The sequence below is a fragment of the Rattus rattus genome, chromosome X (assembly GCF_011064425.1).
Source record: "Rattus rattus isolate New Zealand chromosome X, Rrattus_CSIRO_v1, whole genome shotgun sequence".
NCBI classification, from domain to species: Eukaryota; Metazoa; Chordata; class Mammalia; order Rodentia; family Muridae; genus Rattus; species Rattus rattus.
The window spans coordinates 93,342,289-93,367,739 of record NC_046172.1 but is presented as its reverse complement, the minus strand read 5'-3'; the positions used below and the strand labels follow the sequence as shown (position 1 = coordinate 93,367,739).

At 39.2% G+C, this 25,451-nt stretch overlaps 1 protein-coding gene across 1 annotated transcript in view; it reads right to left on the bottom strand.

The window, feature by feature from the left end:
• Positions 1-10,049: 10,049 nt before the first annotated feature.
• The window catches only part of Vsig1 (V-set and immunoglobulin domain containing 1), a 33,867-nt gene continuing 18,465 nt past the window's right edge, over positions 10,050-25,451 (bottom strand). The window contains 6 exon segments of the mRNA XM_032890385.1: positions 10,050-11,496; positions 12,744-12,879; positions 16,974-17,072; positions 17,075-17,092; positions 17,496-17,651; positions 23,554-23,752. Of these exon segments, the coding sequence (XP_032746276.1) occupies positions 11,103-11,496; positions 12,744-12,879; positions 16,974-17,072; positions 17,075-17,092; positions 17,496-17,651; positions 23,554-23,752 (1,002 nt within the window). The 3' untranslated portion in view covers positions 10,050-11,102.

Here is a 25,451-nt window from a genome sequence, read left to right as displayed (position 1 = left end):
CTATGCGTGTTCTCTTGTGACTTGGTTACCTCAATCACAATATTTACTAGTTCCATCCATTTGCCTAAGAATTTTATGAAGTCCTTGTTTTTGATAGCTGAGTAGTACTGCATTCTGTAAATGTACCACATTTTCTGTATCCATTCCTCTGGTGAGGGACTTCTGGGTTCTTTCCAGCTTCTGGCTATTATAAATAAGGCTACTATGAACATAGTGGAACATGTGTCCTGGTTATTTGTGGGGCATCTTTTGGGTATATGCCCAGGGGTGGTATAGCTGGGTCCTCAGGTAGTGCTACGTCCAATTTTCTGAGAAAACTCCAGAATGATTTCCAGAGTGGTTGTATTAACTTGCAATGGAGGAGTGTTCCCTTTTTCTCCACATCCTCGCCTGCATCTGCTGTCACCTGAGTTGTTTGGTTTTTTTTGTTTGTTTGTTTGTTTTTATCTTAGCCATTCTGACTGGTGTGAGGTGGAATCTCAGGGTTGTTGTGATATGCATTTACCTGATGACTAAGGATGTTGAACATTTTTTTAGGTGTTTCTCAGCCATTAGATATTCCTCAGCTGAGAATTCTTTTTTTTAGCTCTATATCCCCTTTTTAATAGGATTATTTGGTTCTCTAGAGTCTAACTTCTTGAGTTCTTAATATATATTGGATATTTGCCCTTTATCAGTTGTAGGATTCGTAAAGAACTTTTCCTAATACGTTGGCTGCAGTTTTGTCCTAATGACAGTATCTTTTGTCTCACAGAAGATTTGCAATTTTATAAAGTCCCATATGTTGATTCTTGACCTTAGAGCATAAGCTATTGGTGTTTTGTTCAGGAAATTGTCCCTAGTGCCCATATGTTCCAGGCTCTTCCCAACGTTTTCTTCTAATAGTTTGAGTGTATCTGATTTTATGTAAAGGTCCTTGATCCACTTGGACTTAAGCTTTGTACAGGGTGATAAGAATGGATCGATTTGCATTCTTCTACATGTTGACCTCCAGTTGAACCAGCACCATTTGCTGAAAATGCCATCTTTTTTTTCCATTTGATGGTTTTGGCCTTTGTCAAAAATCAGGTGCCCATAGGTGTGTGGGTTCATTTTTGGGTTTTCGATTCTATTCCATTAATCTACCTCCCTGCCTCTCTACCAATATGATAGAGTTATTTTTATCACTATTACTCTGTAATACTGCTTGAGGTCAGGGATGGTGATTTCCCCAGAAGTTCTTAAATTGTTGAGAATAGTTTGTACAATCCTAGGTTTTTTGTTATTCCAAATGAATTTGCAAATTGTTCTTTCCATCTCTATGAAGAACTGAGTTGGAATTTTGTTGGATATTGCATTGAATCTGTAGATTGCTTGGCAAGATGGCCATTTTTTTATAATATTAATCTTGCCAATCCATGAGCATGGGAGATCCTTTCATCTTCTGAGATCTTCCTCAATTTCTTTCTTCAGAGACTTGAAGTTCTTTTCATACAGATCTTTAACTTGCTTGTTTAGAGTCACACAGATATTTTATGTTATTTGGGACTATTGTGAAGGATGTCTTTTCCCTAATTTCTTTCTCAGTCTGTTTATCCTTTAAGTAGAGGAAGGCTACTGGTTTGTTTGAGTTAATTTTATACCAAGCCACTTTGCTGAAGTTTTTTATCAGGCTTAGCAGTTCTCTGGAGGAACTTTTGGGGTCACTTAAATATACAATCATATCGTCTACAAATAGTGATATTTTGACCTCTTCCTTTCCAATTTGTATCCTTTGACGTCCTTTTGTTGTCTGATTGCCCTGGCTAGGACATCAAGTATTATATTGAATAGGTAGGGAGAGAGTGGGCAGCCTTGTCTAGTCCCTGATTTTAGTGGGATTGCTTCAAGTTTCTCTCCATTAAGTGTGATCTTGGCTACTGGTTTGCTGTATATGGCTTTTACTATGTTTAGATCTGCACCTTGAATTCCTGATCTTTCCAGGACTTTTATCATGAGGGGTGTTGAATTTTGTCAAATGCTTTCCCAGCATCTAATGAGATTTTTTTTTCCATTGAGTTTCTTTATGTATGGAATGAAGGCTACTTGGTCCTGATGGATGATCATTTTGATGTGTTCTTGGATTCAGTTTTTGAGAATTTTATTGAGTATTTTTGGGTCTATATTCATAGGGGAAGTTGGTCTGAAGTTTTCTTTCTTTGTTGGGTCTATGTGTGGTTTAGGTATAAACATAATTGTGGCTTCATACAAGGAATTGGGTAGTGTTCCGTCAGTTTCTATTTTGTGGTATAGTTTAGACAGTAGTGGTATTATGCCTTCTATGAAGGTTTGATTGAATTCTGCACTAAACCCATCTGGTCCTGGGCTTTTTGGGGGGGGCAGTTGGAAGACTTTTAATAACTGCTTCTATTCATTTGGGTGTTAATGGGACTGTTTTGTTGTTTTATCTGATCCTGATTTAAATTTGGTGCCTGGAATCTATCTAGAAAATTGTCCATTTCATCCAGATGTTCCAGTTTTGTTGAATATAGGTTTTTGTACTAGGATCTGATGATTTTTTGAATTTCCTCGGTTTCTGTTGTTATGTCTCCCTTTTCATTTCTGATTTTGTTACTTTGGATACTCTCTCTGTACTCTCTGGTTAGTCTGACTAAGGGTTTATCTATCTTGTTGATTTTCTCAAAGAACCAGCTCCTGGTTTTGTTGATTCTTTGTATAGTTCTGTTTCTTCTTGGTTGATTTCAGCCCTGAGTTTGATTATTTCCTGCAGTGTACTCTTCTTGGGTGCACTTGTTTCTTTTTGTTCTAGTGCTTTTAGGTGTGCTTTCAAGCTGCTAGTGTATGCTCTCTCCAGTTACTTTTTGGAGGCCCTCAGAGGTATGAGTTTTTCTTTTAGCACTGTTTTCATTGTGTCCCATCAGTTTGAGTATGTTGTTCCTTCATTTTCATTAAATTCTAAAAAGTCTTTAATTTTTTGATTTCTTCCTTGACCAAGTTACCATTGAGTAGAGCATTCTTCAGCGTCCATGTATATGTGGGCCATCTTTTGTTTTTGTTGTTATTCAAGACCAGCCTTAGTCCATGGTTATCTGATAGGATGCATGGGATTATTTCAATGTTCTTATATATGTTAAGGCCTGTTTTGTGAATGATTATGTGGTCACTTTTGGAGAAGTTACCATGAGGAGCTGAGAAGAAAGTATATTCTTTGTTTTAGGATGAAATGTTCTATAGATATCTGTTAAATCCATTTGGTTCAAAACTTCTGTTAGTTTCATTGTGTCTCTGTTTAGTTTCTGTTTCCATGATCTGCCCATTGATGAGAGTAGGGTGTTGAAGTCTCCCACTATTATTGTGTGAAGTGCAATGTGTGCTTTGAGCTTTAGTAAGGTTTCTTTTATGAATGTAGGGTCCTTTCATGTAGAGCATAGATATTAAGGATTGAGAGTTAATCTTGGTGGATTTTTCATTTGATGAATATGAAGTGCCCTTCCTTACCTTTTCTGATAACTTTTGGTTGAAAGTTGATTTTATTCTATATTAGAATGGTTACTCCATCTTTTTTCTTAGGATACATTTGCTTGGAAAATTGTTTTCCAGTCTTTTCCTCTGAGGTAGTGTCTGTCTTTGTCTCTGAGGTGTGTTTCCTGTGTGCAGCAAAATGCTGGGTCTTCTTTACATATCCAGCCTGTTAGTCTATGTCTTTTTATTGGGGAATTGAGCCCATTGATGTTGAGAGATATTAGGGACCTATGATTGTTGTTTCCTATTATTTTTGTTGTTAGAATTGGAATTATGTTTGTATGGCTATGTTCTTTTGGGTTAGTTGAAATTAGATTACTTTCTTGCTTTTTCTAGGGTGTAGTTTCCCTCCTTATGTTAGATTTTTCCATATATTATCCTTTGTAGGGCTGGATTTGTGGAAAGATATTGTGTAAATTTGGTTTTGTCATGGAATATCTTGATTTCTCCATCTATGTTAATTAAGAGTTAATGGCTGGACAAATACAGAGGCGGAATGCCACAGCAAACCACTGAACTGAGAAACAGGACCTCTGTTGAAGGAATCCAGAGAAAGAACTGAAGAGCTTGAAGGCTCGAGACCCCATATGAACAACAATGCCAAGCAACCAGAGCTTCCAGGACCAAGGCAACACATAAAGACTATACATGGACTGACCCTGACCTGACCTCATAGGGTAGCAATGAATATCCTAGTAAGATCACCAGTGAAAGGGGGAAGCCCTTGGTCCTGCTAAGACTGAACCCCAGTGAACGGAATGTTGGGGGAGGGCGCAATGGGGAGGATGGGGAGGGAACACCCATAAAGAAGGGGGAGGGGTTAGGGGGATGTTGGCCGGGAAACCGGGAAAGGGAATAATACTCAAAATGTAAATAAGAAATACTCAAGTTAATTAAAAAAAAAAGAGTTTGCCTGGATATAGTAGCCTGGCATTTGTGTTCTCTTAGTGTCTGTATGACATCTGTCCAGGATCTTCTGGCTTTCATAGTCTCTGGTGAGAAGTCTGGTGTATTTATATTCCCATGTTACTTGACCATTTTTTCTTACTGCTTTAATATTCTTTCTTTTGTTTTGTGCATTTGGTGTTTTGGACTCTTATTTGGTATTTGACTCTTTTTTCTTCTTTGTCCAATCTGTTTGAGTTCTGTAGGCTTCCTGCATGTTTATGGGCATCTCTTTAGGTTATGGGAAGTTTTCTTCTATAATTTTGGTGAAGACATTTGCTGGTCTTTTAAGTTGGGGAGTCTTCACTCTTCTATACCTATTATCCTTAAGTTTGATCTACTCATTGTGTGCTGAATTTCCTGGATGTTTTTTGGTTAGGAGATTTTTGTGTTATGCATTTTCTTTGAAGGTTATGTCAATGTTTTCTATGGTACCATCTGCCCCCAAGATTCTCTCTTCTATCTCTTGTACTCTGTTGTTAATGCTTGTGTCTATGACTCCTGATCTCTTTCCTAGGTTTTCTATCTCCAGGGTTGTCTCCCTTTGTGATTTCTTTATTGTTTCTATTTTCATTTTTAGATCCTGGATGGTTTTGCTCAATTCCTTCAACTGTTTGTTTGTGTTTATCTGTAATTCTTTAAGGGATTTTTGTTTCCTCTTTAATGACTTCTACTTGTTTATCTAAGTTGTCCTGTATTTCTTTAAGGGAGTTATTTATGCCCTTCTTAAAGTCCTCTATCATCAACATGAGATGTGATTTTAAATCTGAATCTTGCTTTTCCTGTGTGTTGGGGTATCCAGGACTTGCTGTGGTGGGAGAACTGGGTTCGGATGATGCTAAGTAGCCTTGATTTCTGTTGCTTAGGTTCTTGTGCTTGCCTCTCACCATCTTGTTATCTCTGGTGTTAGTTAGTCTTGTGGTCTCTGACTAGAGCTTGTCCCTCCAGTAGACCTATGAGCCTGTGATCTTATGAGTGGCAGGTCTCCTGGGAGACTAGTTCTCTCTGGGCAGGATTTGGGTCTGGAGAGCTGTGCCACAGGGTTAATTCCAGGACGTGCAGATGAACCACATTTTCTTTATCCATTCTATTGAGGGACATCTAGGTTGTTTCCAGCTTCTGGCTATTACAAGTAAAGCTACTATGAACATAGTTGAGCAAGTGTCCCTGTGGTATAGTGGGCATCTCTTGGGTATATGCCCAGGAGTGGTATAGCTGGGTCTTGAGACTGGACTAGTCCTGATTTTCTGAGAAGCTTCCAAATGATTTCCAAAGTAGTTGTACAAGTTTGCACTCCCAACAGGAGTCAAGGAGTGTTCCTCTTTCTCTACATCCTTGACAACATGTGCTATCACTTTAGTTTTTTTATTAACCATTCTGATGGGTGTACGATGGAATCTCATATGTGGTTCCACATTCCCATGTGCCTGCACACGATGTCAGAGAAGGCAGGCCAAAGTCAACAATGGGTGGGATCTGTAGTCTTCTCCTTCCTTCTGCAGTATCAGACCTCACTATATGCCAGACAGAGGATGGTGAAAGAGAGTCTGGGAGGAATAGAGTCCACAGGACTCCAGTCTAGCCCAGGATTGTTACATCTCTTAGAAAAGGAATGAAGAGGTTTGGGCAATCAGTGTGGGGTAGGTGGATAGGGTCCTGGATGCCCAGATGTCTGTGGCATCAGTCATGGCAATGTCAGAAGCCAGCGTTCTGATGTAAGCCTCTGTGAGCAAGGAAGAGCCTGCCCAGGCTGATAGGTCCAAGGAATGCTTCCTGGGAGAGAGCCTTCCCCCATTTGTTACAGGTCAGTAAAAACAGCTAGTCTTTGAAGACCCTTGGTGAAATAACTTGTGCACTTTATTCCATGTGGACAGGGACTATTATGAACCCTGGGAAGTGGGATGAGTTTTGGGATAAATATTTTATTAGCTGAGGCTAAGATGCTAGTAATGCTCAATTTGCATGGGGAAGTATTTCAGGTGCTGTGCTATGTGACTGGCTGCCATTGATCACCTATTTGTAATTCATGGTTACAAAGCAGGCATGGAAACAGGGAGGGAGTTTAGCTCTACTCTTGCCATCTCAAATCTTTGATATTTCCAGGGTTTGAGCATGTTCCACCTTGCCAGTCCCATGCCCATTCTTCTGTTGGCATGGTCCACATGCCCTACACTCCTAGTCATTTTGATTTGTATTTCCCTGATGATTACAGATGTTGAACATTGCTCTAAATGTTTCGCAACCATTAGAGATTTCTCTGTTGACAATTTTCTGTTTAACTCTGTGCCCCATTTTTAATTGGGTTATTTGGTTTATTGATGTCTAGTTTCTTGAGTTCTTTATATAAATTTTGGATATCAGCCCTCTGTCAGAGGTAGGGTTTGTGAAAACCCAGAAGTAAGCCCACACACCTATGGAAACCTTTTTACTTTTTACAAAGGAATCAAAACCATACAATGCAAAAAACCAGAAAACATCTTCAACAAATGGTTCTAGACAAACTGGATGTTTCCATGTAGAAGAATGCAAGTAGATCCATATTTATCACTCTGCACAAAACTCAAGTCCACATGGACAAAAAACCTCAGCATAAAACCAAATACACTAAATCTAATAGACGAGAACGTGGGAAATAGCCTTGAACCCTTTAGCACTAGAAACAACTTCCTGAACACAACACCAATAGCTCAGGCACAAAGATCAACAATTAATAAATGGAATTCATGAAAACGAAAGTTTCTGTAAGGTGTAAGACACTGTCAAAAGGAAAAAACAGCAGCCTACAGGCCCCTAGTTACATTCAGATATCTTGTACCTCAAGACTGAAGTGTTAAGACAGAAAGTGGGGAATTATAACCAGCTTAACAGGAATGAAGATATTCTATAGAGACACTTGTCTTGTCCAATCTATCAGACGATTGAAACAATGGATTCCAAAGAAGTGGGAATATCCCCAGGAATCTTATGCCGTAGGAGGAAAATGGGTCCAGTCAGAGAGAGGATATGTCACCCAGAAAGAGATTTCACACAGTTCTAACAATTTAGGAGACCACCTTCAGGATAAGCATGAAGCCCAACAATGAGTCAGTCATAGGCAAGACCACCTTTACTAGAGAGTGTTTGTGTGTGAGTGTGTGCGTGTGTATGTGTGCATGTGCATGCGTGCTCAAGCATTTGTGTCCCTTTATTTAAATTTTAACCTCACTTCAAGACACTAAATACAAACTTGGGGGATTCATTGGATCTCTTTGTTCCTCTTCCCAAAGTAGCCACATTGAATAAAACTTTTCTGCTTTCTACTCTTAAAGAAAAAAAAAAAAAAAATACTTCTAGAGTGGATTAATTTATCAACCTGGTGAGAACACTGGATAATAAAATTTCACATTCATCAGAGAAGAATAGTTACAGAGAAGCCAGGACTGAAAAGACTAGGGTAGATGTAATTCCTCAGAACTGAATCTTGCCTATATCTACCCCAAGGCTCAGGGAACATATTAGAAGAGGGGCCCATACACATACAGCCACCAAACTAGATAAGATGGATGAAGCAAAGAAGTGCAGGCTGACAGGAACCGGATGTAGATCTCTCCTGAGAGACACAGCCAGAATACAGCAAATACATAGGTGAATGCCAGCAGCAAACCACTGAACTGAGAACAGGACCCCCATTGAAGGAATCAAAGAAAGAACTGGAAGAGCTTGAAGGGGCTTGAGACCCCATATGAACAACAATGCCAAGCAACCAGAGCTTCCAGGGACTAAGCCACTACCCAAAGACTATACATGGACTGACCCTGGACTCTGACCTCATAGGTAGCATTGAATAGCCTAGTAAGATCACCAGTGAAAGGGGAAGCCCTTGGTCCTGCTAAGACTGAACCCCCAGTGAACGTGATTGTTGGGGGGAGGGCGGCAATGGGGGGAGGATGGGGAGGGGAACACCCATAAAGAAGGGGAGGGGGAGGGTTAGGGGGATGTTGGCCCGGAAACCGGGAAAGGGAATAACAATTGAAATGTAAATAAAAAATACCCAATTAATAAAGATGGAGAAAAAAAAGGAGAAGGAAACAGAAAGAATGTAAGAGCCAGAAGACAGAGAAGACTGGAATGGTGTCCTCTGGATATGATAAGACCGCAGCACTCAAACACACAGCAGCTGTGGTTACCTGCACAAGACCTATGCAAGAGCAAGTCTGAAGGCTGTCAACATTCTAGCCTAAAGGAGAAAGGGGCTCATGAGCTCTCCCCCTTAAATCAAGATCTATAGACAGTTCATGGCTTCTTGGGGAGGGAGAGCCAGTTTTGAGGCCAGTTCTGATAGGTTGGCCATACTCCAGTGGGTGGCCTCACACCCAGGAGTATATAAGCAGCACAAAAATAGACTTGATGGGTTATATTTTAAGGGGCATAAAGAGGAGAGGTGATGTGAGGGTGGATCTGAAAAGCACTTGAGGGAGTAAGATGGAATAAATACTACCAGAATACATTTTATGAAATCACCAAATAATAAAAGTATTATATTAAAAACATAAATCAACTGCATGTTGATACCTTATGTGTAATAAGGATTTTCAATGGTTAGGGATCCACAGTCTTCAGCAGACTCTCAAAGTGATCTGGGATTTCAAAAAGATGAAAAGAAATCATTAATCCAACTCTTTATCAGCATTCATCAGGAACAATTCTGCTAAAGATGGCAATATTTAAAACCCCCAATAGCGACCTCCTCCCTAGTCAACACTGCTCCATCAGAAATTTGAGGATAAAGTCATTGACTATTACAGGTCAATCTCTCTTCCTATGATTTACCTCATAACAGAAATGGAGAAGAAAAATAAAATGCAGCTACTTGGCTGTTACAGCAAATTTAGGATTAGTTCAAAATATCTAAAAGTGAGGTCATTCTCAGGAACTTGAGAAGTTTGCTTCCTTGTGCACAATAGGTACTATGAAGCATGGCATTGCATTATAGTTCCCGTTGTTCCTGTACCATCAGGCACTATTTATTATGGCATTGCATTATATTTCACCTGTCAATAGAAACACTGATGCTTCAAAAATCCCCAAGAGTAGCTACCAATTGACACATCAAAGAAAATACTCAAGTATATTTTGATATCTCTTTTCATGCTTGGTGCAAGTAATAAAAATTAGTTAACTTCATTTCACCTTAAAATGTCTGCAGACTCTACCTCATTTGATAAATAGGCACGGTGTATACAGAGAAAAAATTTGAGTTAAAATCCTTTATATAAATCCTAGATGTGACAGAGATCCTCTGAAAAGTATTTTCTCGAGAAGAAAGTCAGATATAAAAGTATGTACTATAGGATACCATTCATATCAAGATCAGGAAAAAGAAAAGCTAATGTTTAGAAATAGAAAACAGATCAATGGTTATCTTGGTCCAGGGCACAATGGAATTGAAAAAAGAGAGACGAGGAAACACTTTGGGCTGTTGGAAACCATCTACTTCTACATAGGTGTGGTGGTTTCATGGGTGTGTGCAACAGTCAATACTCATCAAATTTTACAGTTAAAATGGATACTACATGACAATAAAGTTACTTATTAAATAATTTCTTAGTAATCACTAAATGAGATTTTATTGAGGCATATTTATTGAACTTTAAAATTATATTGCAAATACGATTGATTACACAAGCTAAAAAAGCAAATCTATATGTAACTTTCTTCAGAGTGGTACATCAGTGAAAAATGACCATGAACAAGCCTTTTTAAAGTGAAGAAAGCATTTTATCAATGTATTCACCTACTGCTTATCATTTATATAAGAGTGATATTCCCATCAACATGGACTATAGACACAGTAGCACAGAGTATTTAAATTGTCAGTTTAGATTATCTAAAGTAGACCTAAGTTTTCATCTGGAAAACCATCCCAGTCTTCTGCCATAACAGATAGCATCCAACAATAATAACAGAATAGTTTATTCAAAGCTATATTCTAATTTGCTTCCAACACCAATACTTTATGCTCACCAAAGAAAAAGTGTATTCTAAATGGTTTGCTTGTGCACCATTTTGTAGTGAAAAATAAGTTATAAAAATGCTATGCTCAAATGTTGGACACTGAAGTGACTTGTTAAAGATCTAATATGACAAATTTTAAGACTTAGTTTTAAATTGTATGTACCAATTGATACATACTTTCATATTTTGGGGAAATGATTTTTTCTAATTTATGGGCCAATGGTGCTAACATTTTTTCTAAGTGGTAAATACAAATGAAAATGAACAGGGAAGATGACCAATCTTAAAATTAATATTCAATCAAATTAGCCCTATCTTATGATCCATTACAAAAAATGACTATAAAATACAGAAAATACTTTTGCAAATACTCTTCCAAGTAAATCAGAAATGAACCATTGGTCTCAGCCTTGTCGTTTGTTATAATACATATTAGTACAGTTTTAAGTAACCTATACTAAAAAGGCAAAAAACATGGCATCTCTTTACTAGTAACCTTGATTTCTTTATTTTGGATTAATGGTTGGAATAAGCATGTTGTTAGATGAACATTGTCCATGATGGTCGGACAAACTGGGGGCTGGTTAAGTCTATCGAATTTTAAAAGCCAGGAATGGGTTCTTTACTGGGAACTGCCATACTTCAATGCCGTGCCTTACTGTTTATGCCTTAACTGTTTCCTTTTCCTCCTCACGCATAGGCTCAACTATTACTCCAGACTGGGGGTCGGGCCCAAGCTCTGACTCAAGCTCAGGCTGAGGCTCAGGCTCAGGCTCAGGCTCAGGCTCAGTCTCTGTCTCCGGTTCCAGCTCCAGCTCTGGCTGCAGTTGAATCTCCGTCTCAGGCACTGGCATCGGCCCTGAACCCTCTGGTTCAGGGTCAGGCTGTGTGGCAGTTTCCAGCGGGGAATTAGGCTCATATTCTGGCTCCAAGACTGCAGTGGTAGGTTCAGTGTCGTGGCTGGCATGGATGGAAGGTGGCAGAGTTCCTTCTAGCTGGATGCCACCGGCTGGAACAGCCTCATTTTGTCGGGAATGGTCTACCTTTGTCATTGGCCTATAAGAAAGAATGCAGAAAAACGAGAAGATCACATGAAATTTCCACATGAAGCCATACAATGCAGCACTCAGTATCAATGCACTGATAGTGAGTTTCCCAACCTTGGTTTAATATAATTTTACTTTGTGGTGACCTGCAACCATAGGTATTTGATTTCTACTTCATAATGCAATTTTGCTACTGTGGATCACCGTAAATTTTTGGAGATACAGGTTTGTAAGGGGGTCACACCCTCAGGTGAGAACATAGTTTCAAAACATCTGCTCATTCGGCGGCACAATACGCTGTCAGACCATGTGTCTGTTCTGGAGTTGAGAAAGGGTTGATTTCGACAATATGAGAAGTCAAGAAGAACACTGGCACTATTGAAAACTAATTGAAAAAAGTCGAAAAATTCAATAGCCAAAGGTATTTAGGGGCACAATCCATGGCTCAGTTGGATCTCTGTCTCCAACTCTTGGTGCGGATCCTGGTTCCTTTTTGGAATGAAGAAGATGGAAATCCAGGGAAGGGTGCATCAATTGGTTATCCAATGCCTACTGGTCTTCCATAAAAATTTACACACGGATAACAGTATACATATTAGCAGGTTGTATTTGGGAATATATGCATACAAATATACATATCTGCATACCATAACAATTCATGAAAACCATGAGGCCATGAATTTGAAAGAGAGCAGAGAAGCATATATGGGAAGATTTGGAAGGGGGAAATGTCATAATTAGAATCTCAAACAAATAAAAACAAGTTTAAATGGAAGAGCAAAGGGAGAGCGAGTGAATGAGCATCGCCTACACTGTGGAATAGAATAGCGGTGTACTTAGAAAAGCACAGGCTGTGGAGCCAACCAAATTCTGACTTCCGGGGCCCTGTGTGTTTTGCCTTTTAACCAGGTCTCCCGTTACATTAAAATATTCTTGTGTTTATGACTGTGTCGGTATAAAAAATAAACATGTTATTATTAGATCCTAAAACACTGTCTCTGACCTAAAAGGACTTTTGTGATGATTAAATTTGTTGATATAAGTGCTTACAACAGAGTCCAGCACACAGGGCTCAATAAACAGGGACCATCATGTTTTGGGTAAAAACAGTGAGAACAAGCAGAGAGTTAACCTTGATAGGTCATGCAGAAAAGGGTGCTTGGGGAGGGGGAGGCTAGTGGAAGCTACTTCCCAGGAATGCTTGCATTCAAGTTAAGACAACAATTGGGATGTGGCTGGAAGTCAAAAGGGGCTTACTCAAGCTCTGTGCTGGAATTTAAATTCCTTTGCTTGGATTTAATTTTGTTCCTGGCAAAGTACACGACACAGATGATGACAGCAGCTCCAGTCAGGGCACCGATCAAGGCTCCAATGATGACTCCGACTTCTGGATCTGGAGGCCACAGATAAAAAGTTGGGAAATCAGAACACATCTCCTTCTCATACACGTGCATTTGGTGAAAGCTACTGGGAAGATTCACAGAGCAAGAAAGGGATACGTAGAAGTTGAGGGAAAAGAAACCCCCAGAATGCTGCTACTTAGATTCCGAGTGGATGAAGAAGTGACTGGGTAGCTTCCCGTTGACGTGCATACAAGGGAAGAAAAATATGCCTACTTGGCAGGCAAGTTTGTTCTTAAAGCAGTATTTAGGGAACAAAGTTTCCACTGTGCATTTATGTGACCAGAGACATGGCATGGCAGTCTGGTTACCAGAAACATGGTCTATTACAGGGAAAAACATTTAATCAGCTTTTCTAGGGCCTAAGTAAAATCAAAAAGCTTCCTTAAAAAGATTCTCCTCCACACACTCCTTGCTCATGAAGGAGCTGCCTGCATTCTAGTCACTGGAAAGGATATGCCATCTGGATAGAGAGGCATCTGGTTTATTACATCAGTCTGTGGAAAAGTTTAATGAGTATGAGACACTCCAGCTGAGCACCAGACCTTCAAGCCCAGAGGTATTGTCCCTGACAGAACATGTCTGGGTCACAAACTAGACTATCCCTATCTATTTCCCCTTAAACAGGGAACAATGGTTTATATTTTGAAATGAAGAATGCATAAAAGATCCTTCTGCTTCTTACAAATAGAGGAATCCATTTTAGCCAAACTCAATGGTGCATGCTTATGATTGTAGCACTTAAAAGGCTGAGGGAGAAAAAGCTTGAGTCTGAACCCAGCCTGGGCTATATGCATAGAAAGACGTGTCTCAGAAACCCTAAATGGAACAACTATTGTCACCAAGGTTCAGGGAATACTACAGAAGAAGGAGTGGGGAGAACGCTAAGAGACGGGATGGGGAGCTGGGCAGCAAAAAAAATACAAAAGAACACAAAACAAAAATACAAAAAAAAATGTCTTCCGGATATGACATAGCTACTGCACTCACGAACTCCCTGCCGCTGTGGTTATCTGCACAATAATCAAACAAGATTGGGCCCTTTAACATTTCCTCAGGGATGAGTGAAAGACCCATGCTGTGAACCATCAGCAGTTGTTGGAGGAAGTAATGCTATTCGTCTTCAGTGGTATACCCACGGATAAACTGACATTGCTCAAGTAAATAATCGACCAATGCTTAGGCAAGACATTCTAATTAAACTCAGCGGGCCCCACACATAGACATCAAAGGAGAAGAGGAACTTGTTGGGAAAATGAGTTCTACTAGGAGAGAGGTGGTGAGAGGGGGCACAGGGCTGTGTGGAAATGACTACAATTCATTATACAAATGAGCAAAACTATAAGACAATAAAAATAAAGCAAAAGGAACACACATGGAATATTTTTAAAGGACTCTAAACTTAACAGAACAGTGTTCTCTTGACCCACTCCGCCTACTCTTGGTTTTTTTCTGAAGCTGCTCTTAGCTCCACATTTCTATTAGGCTTGTTCTTAGATGACCTGCCTTTCCCAGTCTCTCTATTTCCTTTTAGGTTTTCAGCTCTCTTCATCTCCCACTGTTTTAACACAATTATGCTTTCAATATTAATTAAATATTCAATTTATGAAAATTAAATACTGTTCACAACTCTGAAACACCCGTACTATGATTCTTTGTTGGACAACATTTTAAAATGTCTCCTCCATTTTACAGAAACAATAGCCTTTGTTAGTACCTTCAAGTGCCAGCTCAAATGGTACCTAGCCAGCACAGCTGCTCCAGATCTGTAACCATAAGTGTTCCATTTTTGCTGTCCTATATACTCAGTGTAGACCTATACTATAGCATACACAGCCTTTGTTTAGCTCTGTAGCTGAATGGTGAGCTCCTTGAGTGAAAGACGTGGTTTTTTTCTTAACCTTGGTCTCTTCATCAATTAGGACCATCCATAGTAGATATCTAATAGGTGACTTAGAAGGAAGAGAAGGATAGGATAGCAGAGAAAGGAAAGGAGGCAAGAAGGAAAAGGAAAGGAAGAAAGGGAGGAAGGAAGGAAGGAAGAAGGGAGGGAGGGAGGGAAGGAAGGAAGGAAGGAAGGAAGGAAGGAAGGAAGGAAGGAAGGAAGGAAGGAAGGCAGGCAGGCAGGCAGGCAGGCCAGGCAAATGCTGGAGGTCATTGGAAAGAAAAGCCAAGAGTACTAATCTTAAGTGACTGAACATCTGCAACTTGAGTCTGTCTGTAGAAGGGCAGACAACAAATCGAGGGAGAAGTACTGAAAGACAATGGAGATGGTCAGAGGAAAGAGTTGAAAGTGATATGAGAATGGAGGGCAGACAGCACTCTAAGGTTAACAAGGGATCCCAAAAGAGGTTTGACAAGACATCCATATAAGGAAAATCCCAGGATTTGCAATCTGTCAATTAGAGAACTACAAGTGTGAATATCAGAGGTAATAGAAATTGCCTTCAAAGAGGAAGAGATTTAGAGGCATCCCAGTGGTGCAAGTTAGTAACTTGATGAACTTGGGTAAATCATTTACCTCTCTAAGGTTCAGTGTACCCTTTGGGAAAATAAAACTAACAATGTATTTATTCTGCTTCCATAAATAGGGTGGTAGGGATGGTTGGGGGATATTGCTCATGTTAAGGATATGACAAATAATTGAATATTAATAACAAACATTGGGTTATTTTGACTATAAATGTGACTGGTTATTATTATAAACAGATTTGCCTTTAAACTTTTAGCTTTATGTTTATCAGAACATAGAAATCAAATAAAATTATGTGTATAATTATGCCTTCCCAGATGTACACCATGTAACTTTCTTTGATCATATTCTCATCCCTATTATTTCTCTATTTCCTCTTCAACTTCCTCCACCGGATCCTTTCTCTCCTTCTACTCTCATGTCATTTTAAAACTCCAGATTCTGCCTATGAAAGAAAGCTTGTGATATTTGTCTTTTTGAACATGGCTTATTTCACTCAATGTGCTAATTCTCACTTCCATTTCCCCGGAAACAACATAATGCTACTGTTCTCTGTGGCTGAATAAAACTCTATGCGCTCATCAGGTGATGGCAATCTCTGAGTCTGTAGCCTGACTGAAGTAAGCTTGAACTCAGCAGGGTTATACAGCTCTCTCTGTGCTGTGCAGAATGTGAGTTCTTTGACTCTTAGACAGTAGCCAACTGGATCATACAATGGCTCTGTTGTTGTCATTTTGATCCTCTCTACCAATTTCCGTTGTGGTTCCTCTACTTCACATCCCTGCCAGCGATGTGGGAAGCAGTTCCTTTTCCTCCATAGCCTTGCTTAAATTTGTTGTTTGATCTCTTGATAATAGTCATATATCAGAAGCTCACCAGAATTCTGATGTGCACTTTCTGATGGTAAAAAACACTGAATTTTTTTTCATATACTTGTTGCCTACTTGTAATTCTTCCAAGACCTGTCTGTACAAAACATCTACCTATTTGTTGATTGGATTATCTCTGTTCTGTTTTTAGGTTCTTCATATATTCTGGGTAACAATCATCTGTGGGCTAAATGGTTGGACAACATTTTCTTCCATTCTCTAGGTTGCATTTTCTTTCAGTTCCTTATTTTCTGTGCTATACAAAAACTTTTAAATTTCATACAAGAGCAAGCTCATTTATCTGTTCTTGCTATTATTTCCTGGGCTACTGAAGTCCTTGTCAGAAAGTCCTGCTTGCGCCTTATCTTCAAGTGTTTCCCTGTGCTTTCTAGAGGCCAATCTAAGGCAGGAAGTCTGTGAGCTGTACATTCGACAAAGATAGCCAAAAAGCCATGTAAGAAAGAACATTCTAGACTGTTAAGAACACCACTGTTTTTATTTATTGCATAAACATACTTACTTTCTAATGATTGTGTGATGCTTAAGTGAACTTCTCAGTGGAAGAATTTAGTGATTATGTAAGTATTAGAGACTGCAATGGCCATTCATCATGTCAACTTACCACTAAAGCACAGAAATCTCCAGAGGGGCAAGAAGAACTAAAAAGAGATCCTAGTATGCTCAGCTGGTAGGTCCAAGCAACTTGACTCAAGGGTAAAGTATGAAAGCCATATGGTCAACTCACGTGAAGAGGTTAAATCAATTTCACAGGAACTATTGCCAAGACTGTTGATGGCAGTGCACTGGTAATAACCTTTTTCAAAATTTGTTAGATTTCCAATAGCAAAACTCCAGTGGCTGAGTCTGTCAAAACCAGGAAACAGATGTTTAAGGTCTCTTGTCATCTCAGTTTACATTGCTTAATTCCCACCTTCTTTCTTACAGTGGCCTCTTCTGACGGATAGGATCCAACTAGTCTCTTGGGATGCTCTAAAAGTAGCCCAACACAGACCCTCCCCACTGACTACCTCTCAGATGAATTCTGCACTCTGGGAAATAGACATGCCACAATCATCATGTTAGGAGATGGGCTTCATTTTAAGAACTCCACCCCACACACACACACACACACACACACACACACACACACACACACACGCAGCATCAAGAGAAAATGTTTGGGCACTTCAATGAGCTTTGGACAGCACATACTATTAGGCAACCCAAACACCAGGCCAATCCAGAAGTTCGGAAAGGCAATACTCACTGAAGCTTTCTTTTACTGGCACAATGGTGTTCCCCTCAATCTTATACCAGTAATACACAGGAGATGGTGTTCCAAAGGCAGAAAGGCAAGACAAGGAAATAGGGTGGCCTGCTTCTGGTCTTCCTTGGATGGAACAAAGGGGCTTGGAAGGTTTGACTGTAAGGCAATGGAAAAGATTAAGATTCCTGCAGGAAAATGGCGGTCTGTGTCCATCGCAGTCACCTCTTGCTTTCATGTCACAAACCAACAGAACATATATTTATTTAGTCTATTTAGTTTAGTCTTTAAAAAGGTTTAAAAAAAAAAATAGAGGACAGTTTTCTAATTGTACCACCAGATGGGAGTAGAGCACTTCAGCTGTAGGGGCCATCTAGTCAGAAGCCCATTAAGATTCAAATAGTGTCTCTTCTGTCTGCCTCTTCCCCGGATTTATAACCATGCATTTCCTCATTGTATCCTAAAATATGCCTTTATTAAAACAGCCAAATGTAAGCAAACTCTGAGGAGAAACATAGCTTATGTTTTAAAAGCAGTCTTAAATGAAACCAGAGCCCTTTTTAGAAAATAAATTTTAAAATATTCCATCAATATTACATTCTCTATTCCTTTGTGAGGCAGTTTTTCATTTATTTATCTATAGGTGACCTAAACTTGCTGCGAGGCTTGAATTTGCCCGTGTTTCTCTTCAACAGAAGCCCATTTTGCATATGTGCTCTATGATGCTGCAATCTTTATTTTTCTGTCACTCAGCAAGCATTTAGCTATAAGCCTTCTATCTGTCTAGAACTGGACTAGGCACTACAGATTCAGAAGCACCGTGGTCCCAGTTCTGAAATGGGGTTAAGGATAATGAGAGATGAAGTTACAGAACACTGGGGACCTACACCCAGGAGAGCTCTGTATTATATGTGTTTTGCACTGAAAACAGGGATACCATGGAAGGAGTTTAGGAAAGGTAGGGATACGGATTTTTCTAATACTTCCCATGGAGCTCTCAGATATTAAGGGTTCCTGAGGCAGATGAAAAGCGATTCAAGAGGTATTAGGAAAATGGAGTCAACAGGAGCTAGTGGCTAGCTGTCTTCTGAGGGATGAGTGAACAGGGAAGAGCTATGGTTGGTTCAAGCTGCTCCTGGAGTCACGATCAGTGCTGCCACCCAAGATAAAGAATTCAGGTGAAAGAACGAGTTTTAGAGGAAGGGATGAGAAGGAGGAGGGACACTGGGGGCAGTTTGCCACTTGCTGACTTTTCAGCTCTTTATGACAGCACTTGGATGGAGACATTCTGTAGGTAGCTGGGAGTCACAATCTCTCCATCCTACTTGCTTTGTGTCACCCACTCTCTCCTAAATGACATATACAAATAAATTGTACACATTCCAATTAACATTCACCTTTTGTTTTTTGGTTGGTTGGTTTGTGGGTCTTTTGAGGCAAGGTTTCATGTAGCCTAGGCTCACTTTAAACTTGCTATGATAAACCTTCAATTCATGATCATCTGTCATCTACCCCCCCAAGTGCTAGAATTGCAGGCATAAGCCACCATATCTAGCTCTTCTTATCTTAAATTGGATTATAAAAACTATCCCTCTAGCAGTTAACACTCCCAAACTTATGAAATTTACATTTTAAATGTAAATTCATGCCTTTGGTTCTGCCTGGACACAGGATCACAGAGCTAGATTCAATATCCACATTTTATTGTTCAAATTGCTCTGTTCTGATACAGGGGTCTATAACGTTCAGACCATTTTGTTAAAAGATATTGAGCCTAGCCATAGTTAAATGGCTTAGTTGAAGGCAGGTAAATCACGTTTTTCCCATCTTAGAAAGCCAAGTCTGCAACTTTACATAATAGGTATTTGGGCAAGTTACTTAATTGAAACTAAACCTCAGTTTGACTCATCTATAAAATATAAATAAGAAATGGTCTAAGTTCTAGCTGGTCAAATGAAAATACCATAAACCGGGACTTGTACGTGGAATTGCTGTTGGCTATTGATTAGACTAATTTTTGCTATTGAAATCAATCTTTTATAAGCTTCTGCTCTGGTAAGCCGTCTCAGACTCAAACCCTTGTTACATACAAAAGACAGATGTATAAAAAGCACAACTCTTCACAATGTTTCATATTCTCTGAAAACTACTGTCTTTTGATTTTGAGTATTTCCTACTTAGATTTCAATTCTCTCTTCCATTTCAATGGCTTTCTGAGATGAGGAAAAACTTGATTTACCTACCTTAAACTAGGTCATTTAACCATATTCAACTATGATGAGGATTAGTGTCTTAAAATAAATAGCCCCTGTATTAGAACAGAGCAATTTCAACACTAAAATGTGGGTATTTCAACATTAAAAAGTCAGGCACTAGGACTAAACAACCTAGAATAACTGACACTTGTTCATTGAGTCCAGAATTAAACCCAGATCAGGCCTCGTCTTCTTTTTCTCCTTCTATCTCTTTTTTTATTATTAACAAAACACTAGGTGACTCATTTTGAGGCAAACCGTAAGGCTATACGCCTTCTAAAACTACAAAATCAGAATTGAGCTGACATTTCATCCAGTTAAAGTCCCCCAAAGAGCTAGTATGTTTTATTGGCAAAGCCATTGATCTACCCTTTGGCTTTATTGCTTTCATCAGAATGGGGATGGAAGGAAAAGGTTCATCTCAGAAGATAAATAAAAATGCTTCCGTGTGTTCACAAAGCTCATCTAAATTAATAACTTTATGTGTCAAACTGCAGAATGGAGATGGTGTTCATTCCAAATGTACACATAATAATTATTCAGAGTCAGTCTGGGAATTTTTCAGAGATTGATTCTCCAAAGTTGTCATAACTAATGGAAATCTCTTAAATGAATAGCCATCCAGGAAACCACCTGCTTCTTTGTTCACTGCTGCTTTCTTTATGTGAATTGTAACTTGCCACTTCAGCCTGTGCTCTGCCAGACACACTCTTGGGCATCTTTCCCTGGCCAGCACAAAACTTGATTTCCCTGATAAGCTTTCTCTAGTTCCCCTTTTGAAGTTATCCATTGCCCCCTCCCCCATGCCTTCAGTCCTCTCCCTCAAAACACTCACTGAAAGCTTCTTTGCAATCTGTCTTTTCACTAGATGGGATTTCTGGAGGTCTGAGACCCTGTCTTTGACATCTTATTATTTTCATTGCCTAGAACAGTAACTGAACTATGTTCTCTGGCTTTGATTAAGAAACTCATGAGTGCAAAGTAAATACATAGAATTGATAGCCATGTTGGGCAATAAATGTCTCTCAAAGATGCATTGCTACACTGTACCTATCGTAACAGCTGTGTACCTATGTACACGTAATGAGTATAGTACAACAGTTTGGATAATAGGTGTAGTATAACATTTAGAAAAGAGACCAAAACTGGCATTAGGTGACAAGAAGGAACAGAATGCAGGCAAAAGGACACATGAATCTCCAAAAAGAAGATAAAGCTAACTGTTTTCCTACTTTGAACTCTCTCATAGATTTTTTTTAGACTGAATTAAGTTCACAACAATGCAAATGACAGTGATGGAGGAAAGGCCTAAGCAAAACCCCATGGGTTTAGCATGGCCATTCTAACTCAAGTTTTCACTGAGTTTGGGCCTGGGCAAGTGTTTGTTTGAATGGTAATCATAATCTAGGTATGTGGCACTTTTATTTGTGAGTTCAATATAATAAAGAGGTTTTTTTTAATGTAGTGCTATGAACAGCCATCTTTGGAGTATCAATAATTCTCCTGCACAACTGGTCTCTCCTACTCACCCATTTCTGCTTTGTCCAGGCCCAATCATGGTATTCATATACAATGGGATTTGAGAACTGCAAACTGACTTTGAAAATTTAGAGATAATTTACTATCACTACTTCTGGAAGGTTGAAAATCTTAGGATTTTTTTGCTAATAAAATAGAATTTTTCACTGTTTCTAGATAAGGAAATGTTTAGATTGTTCAGCTGCTTCAAAGAAATTATGACAAAGTCATGGCAATGAACCAAAGACTCATAGGCCAACAGACAAACCAAAATCTAGCTTAAGGTAGCTTTAGCTTGTGGAAATTCACTGGGAATCATCTGAACTTCAATTTTAAGAAAATTAAGCTTCCTGTGTAGCTTAGCTCAGGGCCATTTCCAAGCCTTTCCTTGACAATTGCTTCTGCTCAGATCACCGCAGAGACATAGCAGCAACAGAAAATCATTAGAGGATTAATCCCTCAAATTACTCGAACATTAAAAGGCCCTTTAATCCCCAGCACCTAATTGAATTCTCATAATAAATCAGTAAAGAAGGCAGACTTAAAACCTATCTAACAGTGGTCCAGGAGTGATAGACTACATTGCATGAGGTCAGTCAGAACAAAGAAAGGTCTTCCAGAACCAAGGTTTCTGATTTCCCATCTCGTGTTTTCTGGCATTCTTGCCACACTGTATTCCCTCATCCATATGACTGATCTTCTGAACTGCAACATAAGCTGTTCTAGGAATGGGGTTCATCTATTTCTATACCGTAATGCCTAACACAAAGTTCAGCACAATAAAACACAACTGAGAAAACCACTCTTTGTTTTTGTTTTCTTTTTTTGGTTCTTTTTTTTCGGAGCTGGGGACCGAACCCAGGACCTTGTGCTTCCTAGGCAAGCGCTCTACCACTGAGCTAAATCCCCAACCCCGAGAAAACCACTCTTAAACCTTACCTCCTGGGAACATTTCCTTCTTCAGGACAGTAGATGCAATGACAGAGTTCACAGTAAGCATCAATTGGTTCCTTTTAGCATCACATGGGTAGCAAGACAACTGTGGATGGTTCTTTTAGATGTGTACCTTGTTGTCATTTGCTGCTTCTTTAAGCCCCTCAACTACATAGTCAGTGATTTGGCCCAGAGTCTCCTTTTCTATGATGCATATGCGCAAACTCAAAACAGGAGCAATGACTAGACCAGCTTCATTTGGGGCTACTTGTAAGGGTTTCAAGCCTTTCTTTCCGTCCCTCTAATATTTTCTTCTTTACAGTCTGCAATTAGGTCTTTAGTGTTCTCAAGAGTTGGAATGATCCCTGGAAATCACCCAGTCAAACAAGCAAACAACAACAATGGGTGATCCTCAAGGACAAAAGCCATTTCTCCATCACTACCAAGCTTATAGTTCCATGCACAAGGCAGGGGCACCAAAAGTCCTAAATAAATGGACTTCTCCAAGTCTGTTCTGAGAGCAGATATACTTTGTCCAGTGTCATAGAATAAACATGTATTCATCATAACTTAATTCTTATAAATGGCTTCACAAGTATCATTTTTCCAAATAGCATTAGCATTTTGAAAACGGAGTCCCACCCCCTTAACCAAAATTCAAGGTCATACTCCATTACATAGCAAGCTCAAGGCTAGCTATGGCTCCATGAGACTCTGCCTCAAAAGAAAAGGAAACAAAATTTAAAATAATAATAAGTAAATGAATAGATAGATAGATAGATAGATAGATAGATAGATAGATCGATAGACAGACTGATTGATTAATTGATTTAAAAAGTGAACCCTTCTGTTTTGTTTGAAAGAATGATTTCATGGTGAGAAGAGTAGTAGGCTTGGGAAAGGGAATAAATAGGTTGACAGCTGTTTTTTGTTTTGTTTTGTTTTGTTTTGTTTTGTTTTGTTTTGTAGCTAAGAGTGGCTCTAAGTACAAATTCCTCCTGAAAGAGTTACTGGCGATCATTTGGTAGACCAGTGAGTGTCTCACTCTGTTCTTCTGAGCTATATCTGCAAAGAGGTTATGTTATTTACCATGTAATTTTAGTGGTCCCTTCTCTCTGGCTACTGTTTCTGTACATTTTATGGTAAGTTTTAGGTATTACTATATGGGTTGAGTTGGAAAGCTGTCTCTATTAATAAAATAAAACTTAAATTAATAAAACTGTCTCTGATAATAAGCAAAGCAGAAAGGACAATTAGCCCCAGGGATATAATTAATACCATAGCCCAACGACTAGATTCATTCACTGTCCTAAGTTGCTTCAAGAAAAGAAAAGACATGAAAATAATGTCCATACCTAAGACAGCGACGTCAAGGATGCCTTGGTTTTTTCCAAAAAAATCTGGAGGATTGTTGACATCACAGATGTAAATTCCACTGTCTGCTGGCTGCATATGCAATATGGTGATAGATGCATTACCAGGATTAGTAGTCCCTATTATTCGATCCTTGAATTGCCCAATAGCTGAAGCCTGTCCACCTTCAGAGTAGTAGATCTAGGATAGAAAAATAATTCAAATGAGAACCTGAGAGTATCCAGGATGAGGATGAGCTACCAGGAAGTCCCTTCCATATGTGTTTCTGGGAGCCCCAGTTTAGTGGTGCATTTAACTTTCTTACTGTTGTTGGTAGCCATTATCTTCATTTGCCTCCTAATATCTCTGTGACGTCACTAGGGCAGGGCAGAAGAGAATGACAATTGGAGTTCAGAGAATTTAATTTCTAACCTTGGGTTAGGAGAACAAGACCTGCTCAATCTACCCAGTAGAAGCTCTTCATATAAACACAGATAAGATACATCTCAAGAGATATTTACCACTTTATGAACTTCTGACTCACATTTACCTTGCTCAATAAGACTGTTTTCCCTAGAAGTTTAAATGTCCATGTCCCTTTCATGCACATGTACCTATTAGATAATCACACATGGATTTTTTCTGTTTGTTAGAAATGTAAAACTTCAGGTTAGAATATTCCTTGAGAAATCACTTGGTCTCATTCTTTCCTAGTGGTAAGATAAATCCACATAAACTAGTAAAAGGCCAACAGTGCACTTGGTCCATGTTAGCTACCCTCTTTCTCTCCATGTCAAATAAGAGAATAAAGAACTTCAGATGACTCATCTGAGGGGACAGGATCCATTTTGGTCATCATTACAATATACTGGACTCGAGTCAAGCAGTGGCATAAAGCTAAAGTCTCATTCTCTTGGAAAGCTGAAGCAGGAGCACTAGGATTTTGAGAATCACCTAAGTTATATAACAAGACTGTCTTTTAATACACGCTCAAGGAAGATCAAGAAAGACCAAATCCCAGCATGGAGAGAAAAGGCGGGCATGAAGTCCACCCCTATCGAAGAAGCAATTGGCAACTGATAGCTGCTGGGAGAGGGAGAGTTGGCTTTAAGAATACTGTCCCTGATAAGTCAGTCAAGCACACTCCAGTGAAGGCCACCCATTCAAGAACATATTGGCAGCACAAATAGGATTCGATGGGTAGAAAAAAGAGAGGACACAAAAAGTGGCTAGGGAAGGGAGGTAGTGGATCTGGAAAAGTGGACAGGGGGTAAGTATGATCAAAACATTATACAAAGAAGAGCTACAGGAACCTTAGTGACTACTGAAAGAGGGAGAGTCAGGATTCTCTCTACGACCCGTGATGAGTCCTTTAATTGGTTATTCAATGCCAAGTGGCCAGCTTCAAAATTATATACATAGGGATAACACTATATGGACAACACTATATGGACTTGGTGAGTTATACTTATATATTTATTCACATATAATAATTATAAGAGAAAAATAATCGTGAATTTAAGAGGGACCAAGGGGTAAAGTAAAGATGTGGGGGAGGTTGGAGACAGGAGAGGGAGGGAAGTAATGATGTAATTCAGTACACATACACCAAATTTAAAAATAACAAAAAGATACTATTATATAGCAAAAACTACTTTAAAAATAAATTTTACAATCAAAAGCAATTAATTCTATTTAAGAAAGACCTGAATTCTACTACTCCCACCTCTATTAAATAGCTTGATTTTAGGTATCAATGGTAACCATGGGACAAGAATCCCATGGTAGAGAGGTCTGGCCTAGGTTGGTCCACAGCTCTGCTCTCACTGTGATGTGGTCACATGAGGCATCCCCTAGCTATGCCTCCATAGCAACTTGCTAAGGCGATAAGAAGCAAAGA